Source organism: Podarcis melisellensis, assembly GCF_964234715.1.
Source record: "Podarcis melisellensis genome assembly, chromosome: 4".
Lineage (NCBI taxonomy): Eukaryota > Metazoa > Chordata > Lepidosauria > Squamata > Lacertidae > Podarcis > Podarcis melisellensis.
In genome coordinates this window covers 84,954,991-84,967,337 of record NC_138531.1, presented here as the reverse complement: position 1 = coordinate 84,967,337, position 12,347 = coordinate 84,954,991, and the positions used below count along the sequence as shown (strand labels likewise).

Here is a 12,347-nt window from a genome sequence, read left to right as displayed (position 1 = left end):
GCAAGCCGCTTTGAGAGCCTGTTTGACTTAAGGGCAGGATGCAAATGCCACAAATAAACAAACAGAAAGTTGCTCGTTCACGTTGAGTTTTCAAGTAGTATAATTCTACAGGGCCAGTTTTTCGATCAGCACGTAACTGGAATGTTGCCTGCTTCTTCTGTCATCTTTTATGAACTGTAATGTCCCACAAGATCTGAATGCTCTCTTTTAAAAACATTTTTTTTATTTCAGTTCCAGACTGATGGACGTAGTGCTATACAGCCTCATATACACAAAACAAAGTCAAAGGAAGAATGGCAAAGAGCTTGTTCACAGAATCAAGCTGACTGGTTAAAACACACACACTCAAAGACTCTCACACTCACTAGGTGGATCTACACACAGGAGGGAAACCCACTATAAATAAGTCAGAAATTAGATTGTTATAACAAAAGAAAAAAACCTATGGAAAATTGTGTTTAAAAAAGTCTGCTCTCTGGCACCATCTGGTGTTGCATGTTTATAATGCATTCAAATCATTGGTTTTGACTAATGTAGTTGAGCCCACTCACCTCGGCCTGAAAAGCAATATGAGTGCCGCACCCCATAGTCGCCGTTGACTGGACTTAACACTCCAGGGGTCCTTTACCTTTACCTTGCCTCTCTCTCTTTCACACACACACATATAAAACCAAACATCTGCGGTATAATTTTTCATGGAATGCATTTTCCCCACAGTTCAGAACCTAATCCAGAGCAATCAGCACCAGAAAATGGAGGTGGTGGTCAAGACCCGCATAATTCTTTCACTCCAGATGTTGAATTCGAACTGCAGCGGTCCATTGAAAAAATATATGTAACCTGCAGAAGAAGGAAACCATTCAGATAAGATTCCTGCTTCATGTTGCTGCTATTTATTTTGGTTTATGTTACTTCTTTTTAAAAACAGTAAATCAAAAATCATTCCCCACCCCCTGCTCACAAAGCAATTTGTTGATTAAGGCTGCACTCCGAGCCTTGGATTGACTTCACCCTGAGAAGCAAACTCCATTGTCTCTTGAGATGGATGCTAACAAGCCCCACTGAATCGAATATGATTTACTTATGAGCAGACAAGTTGAGGATTGCCATGTGATGCAGGCATGTACAACTGTAAGGTGATCACCTGTCCCACTTTACAGGAAGCAGTTCTGTTTGGAAGACAATATTCTCTTTGAAGATATCCTCTGTTTGAAGGGCTATTGTGTTCAAGTTGGTTTTAATGATAAGTAACCCTTAGGACAGAGAGAGGCAGCTACCTTGATGTTGCCCATCGACACTTTTTTTGGCCATGCCCCACCTAAGCATATCTAAAATCCTGATGCCCACCCCCAGTGACATATAATTCTTATTATTAAGAAAGTGAACTCCTATTCATGTGGAGGAAGCCTAAAAGGCCATTCACTGTTAATAATTCATTCTTGAATTGCCCCCCCCCAAATCAAATTGCCCCTCTGTGGGGTGTGTGCCCCGCGTTGGGAAGCAAGGGCTTGGAGGGTTTCACTTTACTATCAACCATCTATAGGAAGTTTATTTAATGCTCCCCTGCACTCCAGGAGCCCCAAATGAAGACCCACTGTTATGTCCAAGATTAAATTGCTCAACTCCAATTAGTACAATGCATGCCTCACAAATAGATGCACAAATAGAGGGCCTTCTTGGTAGTGGCACCAGCCCTGTGGAACGCCCTCCCACCAGATGTCAAAGAGAAAAACAACTACCAGACTTTTAGAAGACATCTGAAGGCAGCCCTGTTTAGGGAAGCATTTAATGTTTAATAAAAAGGTAAAGGTACCCCTGCCCGTACGGGCCAGTATTGACCAACTCTAGGGTTGCGCGCTCATCTCGCTCAAGAGGCCAGGAGCCGGCGCTGTCCGAAGACACTTCCGGGTCACGTGGCCAGCGTGACAAGCTGCAGCTGGCGAGCCAGCACCAGCGCAGCACACGGAAATACCGTTTACCTTCCCGCTATAAAGCGGTACCTATTTATCTACTTGCACTTAAGGGTGCTTTCGAACTGCTAGGTGGGCAGGAGCTGGGACCGAACGATGGGAGCTCACCCCGCCGCGGGGATTCGAACCGCCGACCTTACGATCAGCAGATCCTAGGCACTGAGACTATTGTATTTTAATATTCTGTCGGAAGCCACCCAGAGTGGCTGGGGAAACCCAGCCAGATGGGTGGGGTATAAATAATAAATAATAATTATAATTTATTAGGCAGTAAAATGTGGGATGAGGAGAGGAAGACCTGGGCACACCTGGCTTGTAGACTGAGCAGGCTCACAAGGCATCTGCTAACAGCGTTTCCCACCATGGCAAGATGTCGTCATCATAACTATTTCTAAATTTTAATATATACATATAAATTAACATATGTACGTTTTATTCAGCTCTATGCCCACTCTTGCCTGTTTGCAATCTAAGTGTCCGCAATAACACTTTGTGATGAAACTTCAGAGACCCCAAACCGGGTGCCAAGTGTAATGGCTCCCCTGCCGCCACCCAAAGGATTCTGGGAGCTGTAGTTTGTTAAGGGTGCTGAGAGCTGTTGGGAGAACCCTGTTCCCCTCACAGGATTACAGTTTTGAGAGAGGTTTAGCATGAAATCTCTCTTCACTGGGAACTCTGAGAACTGTAGCTCTGTGAGGGGAAATAGGGGTTTGCTCACAACTCTCAGCACCTTTAACAAAGATCAGCTCCTGGAATAATTTTAGGGAAAGGAGTTGTCCTTAAAGTGATATTGTAGTACTTTAGAGGTATATGGAACATTGGATTTATGTGTAAGTTAAACAAGCTATAGCTTAGGGCCCTACTCTCTTGGCGGCCCCACAAAGAATGAAAGGAAAAAACACCTGGATTTCCAAAATATAAGATAAAAAACAAATAAAATAAAACCTAAATACAGCAACAGTGTTTTGTGCTGTTTAGGCTCCTATGATGTAAGTAATGGGCCCCTCCTGCTAGCCTGCTCCCTAAAATATCACTGGTTTGCTCGTTTCTATATATAGGGTGCCTATTAGGTCCATAAATTACCATATAGCATATATTCAACACCAAAAACAGTGACAATTGGTTGTTGACAAAGGACAGCTGGACATATAAAGTGCCCCATTACCTTCAGTAGCTTAGGGCCTCATCAAACCTAAATCTGGCCCTGGGTGTACAGTGTGAACTTGACCAATACTGAGCTGGATAGACCGATGGCCTGATTCTGCATGAGGCAGCTTCCTGTGTTTCTTTGACTAGCTATTACTTTAATTTCCACAACCTCCCAGAGCAACCCTACGTCAGTACAGGTCATGCCTTGGTTTTCGAACACGCCTTGCTTTTCGAACAACTTAGTTCTCAAACATTTTGGCTCCCAAACATCGCAAACCCAGAAGTGACTGTTCCAATTTGCGAACTATTTTTGGAAGCCGAATGTCCAACGAGGCTTCTGATTGGCTGCAGCCAATCAGAAGCCGTGCTTTGGTTTTCGAACATTTTGGAAGTTGAATGGACTTCTGCAGCCAATCAGAAGCCGTGCTTTGGTTTTCGAACATTTTGGAAGTTGAATGGACTTCTGGAATGGATTCCTTTCAACTTCCACTATATACCACTATATTGAGAGAAATTAAAATGGTGGCTAGACAAAGCTGTCTGGCACGGTTTGGAGCACTGGGCCAGAAAAAACCCTGAAGGGTCTCCCAAAGCAGGCATCTGGAACGGGCCAATCTGGGACCCTGGTTTTTCACCCCAAAATGCCAGGTGTCAACACAAATAAAATGCATACCATTCTTCTCATAAGCTGCATCCACTCGGTGACCGATCCCAGGAAAATCCTCCTCAATATATCTAGGGTAGCCTTTCTCCATAACTTGGTTCTGTTCGTCATAACTTCATTTGAGGGGGAAATAAAGTAAATAAGCAAGTGTTTTATTTATGTATAGCATTATGCATTGCAATTCTGTTCCAATTCAATGCAGCTGACGACAAAACACAAACATAACAAGTCTAAAATCTAGACCAATAAATGATACCATAGAACTAAAAAGACAGGATACAAAAAGGGTCAGCTTTCTAGCAGAAACCTGTAAATTCTTGCTAGAACAAAAACATACTGAAAATGGCTGAGGGCACATCATCTATCTCTATACAATATTGAACATGAAATGGAGGGAAGTTCCTTGAAGCAGGTGCTGCTTTGCAAGAGAATTCTTCCCCACAACACCTTGCACTCCAGAACAGGTAGGAGACACATGGCCAACCCCAGGGGTCTTCATCCTTGGGTTCCCAGTTGTTGCTGGACCAACTCCCACCATCCATGACCTGTGCTAAGTTGGCTGGGGATGATAGGAGTTGTGGTCAAACAACATCTGGGGACCCAAGGTTGAAGGACATTGTTCTGCCCTATTCAGAAATGTTATGTAGTGCGGATGCCAGAAGCTCAAGCTAGCTAGCACGTGCAATATCAAGTATGCAACGATTAATGGCGCAATCCTACGTGGGGATAATTGTGTTAGTTTTCCTGACCATAATGCTAGGGCTTCAATCCTGGGTTCTGACATTGCTTTCACACAGCACTACTTGTTACATTATGGATCGCGATCAATATACCTCCATGTCGTGCTAAATTTTAAATACTGGAAAATGACTATATGCTGGAATACTGCCCCAATTTTGTCATGTGAAATTAAAATTAAACTACAGTTTTCTGGGTTAACAGGGATGCAAATGAATTTTCCCCCAGAAGCAAATAACCTGGAAATGTGTGCTAAATGTCCACTAGGCTCTGCTAGTTTTTCAGAAGTGGCTTTTACCTAATGTGAAAAGTCACATAAAACTTGGAAACGTTGGGTAAGGAAATGCTGTGAAAGTGGAAAAAAGTTGCCTCAGTGTGGGTCCTCCCTTGTTTACCCATTGGTCTACCACAGCGCTAGTCAATGTGGTGCCTCCAATTACTATTGGACTTCAACTCCCATCATCCCTTACTATGAACCATGCTGGACTGGGCTCATGGGAGCTGGAGTCCAGCAACATATGGAGGGCACCTGGTCTAACACATGAGTACACTGAAATGTTCATTGTACATTGAAAGTTGTTTGGTACTATAAGCAAAACGTCGTTCTTACCACATTGGAATAGTGGGAAAGAATGAGAGAGAAACTATGGGGAAGATAAGAATTTTCAACATACCTCCAGTATTTTTCTCCAGCAAAAAAGAGAGTTTTGCCAGTGTCTTTGATGTGGACAGCAGCATCGACTCCCTTCACAGATCTTGGAAAGCCCAGTTCATAAATCTTTTTAGGGTAGCCCTCTACTATGTCGTAGGCATTCAAAGCCCAGACTTTCTTCCCTGTAGATAAATATGAAGTAATGTATTAGGATTCAACCGTGTGATTGTCATATAGCCTTAGGCATGCTGATGTCTCACCCTCAGTTCCCCTTCTGTAAAAATTAGACTGAGGAGGATTTAATTAACTGGAATGAAATTAGGATGAGTAGGATTGGTACAACCACACAGTTATACAGTCTTGTTGGTGGCATTCCTTTCTGAGAAAACTTCTAGAGGCCCAAGCCAGAGGTGGGTGGGGCCGGAGGAAAGAACAACAAATAGACTTGTTTCTGCACAGACTCCCATGCCCCTCTCACAGAGGGTGCAAAGCAGGGGAAGTAAGGGGCATGGCCGGTGGGGGGGGGAGGGTGTGTGGTGTGAGAAGAGTCTTGAGGATCAGGCAGAGAGATTTCTGCAGAAGACCTACCCCTGAAAAGCAGCACATGGTCGTTGGTAGGATGCTCATAAGCCGCGTCAATCTTGCTTGGGATTTCTGGCCAAAACGACTTAATTTGTACCAAATCCGCCTCAACCATCTGAGGATGTAGGCGCCAGAAGAACCTATGATAGGAAGAGGGATGTTCTAGCATGGTAGGCTAGCATTTTTACTGAAGTGAAAGATATTGAATAGTCCTTAAAGTGCTCCAGAGATTAATTTGCTGGAGCCATTTCTCAGACAACACAAATAATATACAAATGTAATAGTTGACGAATAATTCTGAAGTCAATCATTCAAGGTGCAAAGCATGTTTCTTGCCTGGAAGCTATTCCCAAGAGCTTGTGTTAACAGATTCACTAATCAGGCTCATCTTCAGTGTTTTGGAGCAGGTCTTCACAACATTCCTTTTTGCAAAGTAATTTGTGAGGCACCAAGCCAAATGCAGCCCACTAATAAGGGCTCCCTCTGCACTATACATTTAAAGTAGTATCATAAAATGTTAAACAGTCGTGGCTACCCCCAAAGAATCATGGGCACTATTAAGGGTGGTTGTTAGGAGACCCTACTCATCTCATGGAGCTACTGTTCCCTGTGAAGAGGAATTGTTTGTTAAACCATTCTGGAAACTGTAGCTCTGTGAGGGGAATAGGGCCTCCTAAGAAATCTCAGTACCACAGGAGAACCAGATTCATCCTGTAAGAAGAGCCTGCTAGAACAGGCCAATGACCCATCTAGTTCATCATTTTGCTCTCACAGTGGTCAACCACAGATGTCTCTGAGATGCCTCCAAGTAGGACTTAAGTGCAACAGTGCTCTCCTCACTTGTTTCCCCCGGCAACTGGCACACACTCTCTGGCAGTGGAGGTAGAGCACAGCCATCATGGCTTCAGCGCTGGGTAATGGGAGTACATGGGTGTTAATGCTCTCCTTAGCCTTGCACCAACACCACCAGACTTTCCTCTTTTCCCAGGACTTATGTTGGGGATTGGCAACTCAGTCGTATGCTATTCACTGCAACATATTATACTGGTTTTCGAATGTGGCTTTGTATGTTCTCTCTCTCTCTCTCTCTCTCTCTCTCTCTCTCTATATATATATATATATTATTGAAAATTTTCAGTAGGGATTAAAGTGAAGAGAAATCAAAACAAGAGAAAACAGAGTAGTGCTTGTATGTTGCTTCTTAACCTCACTGTGCTTGCCTTGCAGTGCTGTTATTCTCCTTTTATTTGTACAATGCCTACAGAACTGTCTGCAGTCACGGATATAATAGAATGAAGAAATGACCCTTAAGATGAGAATTGGGTTGTTTTTACAAAGGTGACCCTATTCAACCTTTGCAATATTGGAGGATGTCTGTGGCTGGCAGAGTGCATCTGACTGGGTGTGCTTCAAGTTGCACAGGCCTGCTCTGTCCCTAGACAAAAAAAGTTTATGGATGCACGTATTTCAGTTGTGCCTCACCTGTCCTTGAAGATCACCATTTCTCCTCGAAGCTCCGTGATAGCATCTAGTGTCAAGTTGGCATCACACTTCTCAGGTGTTTTGGGGTGATCGGGATGGGGGTCGTGGTCTCCTGCACCTGTCCAGAAAAGTACATGTGTTATGCAGGAAACTATAAGCCTGTTGACTGTATTTAGTAACACAGAGATGATCATGGGTTCATATAGCTTAGCATTTTCCACACCGATTGGCAGCAGCTTCCCAGGTTTCAGTCTCTACCTGCATGAAATGGGGATTGAACCTGAGGCTTTTTGTATGCAAAGCAGAAGCTCTATCATTGAGCAATGGTCCTTCCCTTATTTTAACATCTGAACTTGTGCGCAGCATTTCATGGGCTCTAATATATGGAATGGTCGTAGAAAATTGTGATTTTATATGTGCAATGTAAAGTCATACGGTGACAGATCTTGCCGCCTCAGGCTGGCGAACAGAAACAACAGGGAAATTTATTACTCATATCTTTCATTGCATATGTACACATAAGGAGAAAATGGAGGGGGGGGGTAAATGCAGGCATACCATATAGAATCTGGATCCCTTGTACGTCATCATCTGGAAGCAATAAGCCTTTATTTCCCGTGTATGTGTAAATTGGAAACATCAAAGCTCCTGGGTCTCTGGAATGCTCAAGTCCCAGCGAATGACCAAACTCGTGGGCAGCCACAAGAAACAAATTATATCCTAGAAAACAGCATGTGCATCATGTTATGAAAGCTACAAAGCTTGTATCACCAGGCTGCTTTAGCCTGATTCTTTTGTTTAATACCTCCTTTTGCAACGTATTAAAATATTACACCTGATAGTATTCACTACTCTTTTGTTTGCATTTCAGAGAGAACAGAAATAGTATCTGTCATCTGTTAATTAAACGATCAGCAAGGTAGCACATCCCTGGTTTAGTCCAGGGTTGTGGAATTTGCATCCCTTCAGATCTTATAGGACTACAACTCCCAGAATCACTGGGCATTGGCCAAACTGGCTGAGGCTGATGCGAGCTGTAGTTCAACTGCAACATTTGGAGAGTCTCAAGTTTCCCAGCTCTGCTTTGCCCCCCGCCCCCCGCTTAGCCTTGGGTTGCAATCCTATGTATCTTTGCTTGGGAGTAAGTTCCACTGAATTCAGTGAAGCACACTTCCAAATTAATATGGAAGCCTGGGAGTGCCTGTGTTGCTTAAGAAGGTATGGCACAGGCAATATGGGTAAGGAATGGCAAAAGTAGCAATATTCAAAACAACCTGTTCAGTCATTATTTGCTATTTGTGAAATTGTTAATTTCAATAATTATAAATCATGCAGCAAAATAAGGCAGGAGAATCTGCTTGCTAAGTAATTCACTGGTCAAACATTTCCTGGCTTCACAGTGGATGCTATTTAGAGCCAACAACCCACACAGTGGTAATAAAAATTATCTTCAAAGCATGCGTTACCTTTAGAATCTGTTGACCACAGCTCGTCTTCATCAAAATGAGCATCTCCTCCAAAATTTGGCCCAGGAGGGAAAGCATGAGCTAATAACCCAGAAGGTCCATCAAAGGGATAGAAATCACCATGCTCTGTAAATGTTTGAAACAGGAATAAATATTATCCGCATGCTTAATTGCAAATCAAGCAAACAAGTAACACAGCCATTAAGACAGCAATTTCACTCTAGTTACCTTTCCTTCCAAAAGAAATCATGATATCAGCAGTACCATTGCGAATTCTAGTAAAGTTGAGTGGCGTCACATCAGACCAGACCTTGAACGCTTTCCTGAATGCTCTGTCGACTTCAGACTTTTTCAGATCAGGGGTGTAATTTAGAATCCTAGGAAGAACGCAACAAAAAAAATCCAAATACCTTCAGATGGTTCTCTGCAAACTCAAAACATGTTGCAAAACATCCCCTATCACAATATTTCAAACGTTACACATCTCTCTCCACTGCCAATTTAGCAAATATAGCAAGCATACAGATATATGCCCCTTTCCTGTTAGAGAATGTGTGGTTTTTATTGCTGAGTTATAATAAATTCACCTTCTTTTTTGGAAGTACTGATAAAGGACAATGACCGAGACATAATGATAGTGTCTCAAGCCTTTTGATTCCACTTAAACAGGGGCCCAATGCAAAATAGGTTTATTTCGACTTGCTTTAGAATGCAAGCATTTAAACTTTCATTCTATGTTAAGAAGGTAGGGTATTAAAAAATAAAAATAAAGCCTGACATATTGCTGGTTCAGCTAGATATTTAAAACTTTACTTCCATTCCTGCTTTTATTAGATACATCTGAGCACCTCATTCACAAAAGGTACTGTGTTTCTCTTGTCTGATTCCTCACCCGCTGTTTGGAAAAGGAAATTGAAAGGAAATTGTGTGGGGCAAATTAAATGAACTCAAAGCTTATAGGCTTTGATGATCTAGAGACAGTAAAACATGGCATGAGATTTTTCCAAACATTGCACATAACCTTCTTCCACATCTTGTTAGTCTGCTAAAACAGCACACCAGGTTAACTTCATGACACAAAATACATGCTAAATGCCTAACCCTGCTGTAAAAAAATAAATAAATGTAGTGCATCTGGCTATAACCAGAAGGTTGGTGGTTCAAGTCCACGCAGGGTTGGCTGTGGGCAGGATTCCCAGACTGCAGGGGGTAGAACAGACAACCCTCTATGTTTCTGTGATTCCATGTTGCAAAGTGTCATGCTATTAAACATATTACAAAAATAAATCCTTTACATACTGACTCAGCTGATTTTAATGGGCCTTACTTCCACATTAGTTTATATCCTGTTTAGGGGATTAGCTGTAGTCCCATGGTAGGCTAAAATCCAGGAATAGGAAACCTGAGGCTCTGCAGGTAGCATTGGACTACAATTCCCATCATCCCTGGCTATGGGCCAGGCTGGCTGGGGCTGATGGGAGCCAGAGTCTACCAGCACCTTGAAGGTTACATGTTCCCCATTCCTGCTATAAGTCTCAGATATCAGATCAGAATTAGCAACCACCACCCCCCCCCGAGATCCTGCAGAGTACTCAGTGACGAGTGCGCCAAACCAAAGTCTCTAAAAAATACCATGGCAGAGGTTTGGAGTTTGGATTTGATATCCCGCTTTATCACTACCTGAAGGAGTCTCAAAGCGGCTAACATTCTCCTTTCCCTTCCTCCCCCACAACAAACACTCTGTGAAGTGAGTGGGGCTGAGAGACTTCAGAGAAGTGTGACTAGCCCAAGGTCACCCAGCAGCTGCATGTCGAGGAGGGGCGGAAGCGAACCCGGTTCACCAGATTACGAGTCCACCACTCTTAATCACTTGTGCCACATGAAGATACTGTCAAGCATCAGCACAAATGGATCTGCACCCAGAGCCAGGTTCATTACCTGTATGTTATATTAGTGTGAGACCACTTCAGCTTTCGAGGGAAGAAGTTGTATTCCCCAATATCAGGAACGCCGCACCGTGGCTGTTGCATTAGTTTGTACGTCTCTTCGTTGAGCTTGCCCGTTACTTCCAGTCCAAAAAACGCCTGCATTTCTCGAAGTTTGGATGTGACTGTATCACCTGCCTTCCTCTGTATCCCAGCCGGGTTGGACTGGAGGTTGTAATGCCTCTTTAGATAGCGCTGGGAAGAAAGAGGGGGAGAGAGAACCAATTAGACTTCTAATTCACTGCTATTTATTAATTTTACAGACTCACATAAGGGAAAAGGACAAGCCTCTGCTCTGAAGAGCTCAGAATCTCAGTTTTAATAGAAGAGAAGACAACAGAGAGAACAGAGCCTATTCTAGGTCCTACGTCATACCTCTGCTAACTCGAATTTCTCCCTTGTGAATTCATCGCTGTCGTCTTCGTCTGATATGGATATCGGCAGGGCCAAACACCATGATATGCCCAGCAAGAGAAAGAAGGCCGCTGCAGCGCTTGGATGCTTCATGATGAATGCCAAGGTTTTGGAGCTCTGATGGTTCAGCTTATAACGTGCTTTGGCTTTTATAGAGCTGCACTGGTGATTCATCATCTCTCAGGGACAGGTTACAACTTCCGAGTGACTGTAAAATAAACATGCTTGCAAGACTCTTTCCCTGCTCTTCTCCTCCTCCTCCTCCACCACCACCTCCCTCCCAAGAAGTCTTGGTTTGAGGAATCTGTTGACCTACTGGTGGTACAGAAACCATGACTTCACATAAACACAGTCTCAGCATATTCCCAGGTGCTGTGGGAAGAGTTGAGTGGGGCAAACGGCATTTTTGATTATGTTGCAATAACTTTATTTGACCTCTCTCTCTCTCTCTCTTTTGAAACCATCCTTCTTCCCTTTTGTTTTCAACAGACAACTGCATTGCAAGCAATATGGGAGCCAGCAGCTTGGCTTAAAGGATTTTCCACCACATTTCTGACTTCCACATCTGTGCGCGGGGATTTTCTCGTGTGATCATAAACTCCAAATGCCCCTAGCCTCTCAGTCAGCACTGGTGGCCTTGCCTCAAAACGTATATTGTAGAGCTGGAAAACCTTTCAGAAAAGGGCAACCTATAGGATCCAGGGGGTGGAGCAGCTCCCCACTAGCAGGAAAAGTTGCAGTATTTGGGACATTTTAGTTTAGAGTAAAGTGTCATGACAGAAGCAGGGCTTTTTTCAATCAGAATTCACAGGAACTCGGTTCCAGCACCTCTCAGGCAGGTGCCATTGCCATTACAGTGATACCTCGGGTTAAGTACTTAATTCGTTCTGGAGGTCCATACTTAACCTGAAACTGTTCTTAACCAGAAGCACCACTTTAGCTAATGCGGCCTCCTGCTGCTGCCACGCCGCCGGAGCACGATTTCTGTTCTCATCCTGAAGCAAAGTTCTTAACCTGAAGCACTATTTCTGGGTTAGCAGAGTCTTTAACCTGAATCATCTGTAACCTGAAGTGCATGTAACCCGAAGTACCACTGTATAAGAGAACAAGGGAGGTGTTCATGGTGAGTTCCGGCACCTCTTTTTCTAGAAAAATAGCACTGGATAAAAGGTAAAAGGTAAAGGACCCATGGATGATTAAGTCCAGTCAAAGGCAACTATGGGGTTGTGGCACTCATCTCACTTT

General features: G+C 43.4%; 1 protein-coding gene across 1 annotated transcript; it reads right to left on the bottom strand.

Annotated features, from left to right (window-relative positions):
- Nucleotides 1–211: 211 nt before the first annotated feature.
- Nucleotides 212–11,307, bottom strand: LOC309369174 (collagenase 3-like). The gene is made up of 10 exons (XM_081909925.1): nt 11,064–11,307; nt 10,642–10,883; nt 8,932–9,080; nt 8,704–8,829; nt 7,796–7,957; nt 7,238–7,355; nt 5,762–5,895; nt 5,196–5,355; nt 3,793–3,896; nt 212–840 (listed from the first exon to the last, which is right to left on the bottom strand). The coding sequence occupies exons 1-10, from the start codon at nt 11,277–11,279 to the stop codon at nt 740–742; spliced, it is 1,512 nt and encodes a 503-aa protein (XP_081766051.1). The 5' UTR covers nt 11,280–11,307; the 3' UTR covers nt 212–739.
- Between the last annotated feature and the right edge of the window lie 1,040 nt (nt 11,308–12,347).

What these genes read in the sequence shown, in the direction of transcription:
- LOC309369174 (XM_081909925.1), bottom strand. Translation starts at nt 11,279, where the DNA reads ATGATGAATCACCAGTGCAGCTCTATAAAAGCCAAAGCACGTTATAAG. An exon ending in CACACTAATATAACATACAG is followed by an intron (nt 9,081 to 10,641) that starts GTAATGAACCTG and finishes CGTTCTTCCTAG; the next exon opens with GATTCTAAATTACACCCCTG. An exon ending in ATGGTGATCTTCAAGGACAG is followed by an intron (nt 5,896 to 7,237) that starts GTGAGGCACAAC and finishes TTCCTATCATAG; the next exon opens with GTTCTTCTGGCGCCTACATC.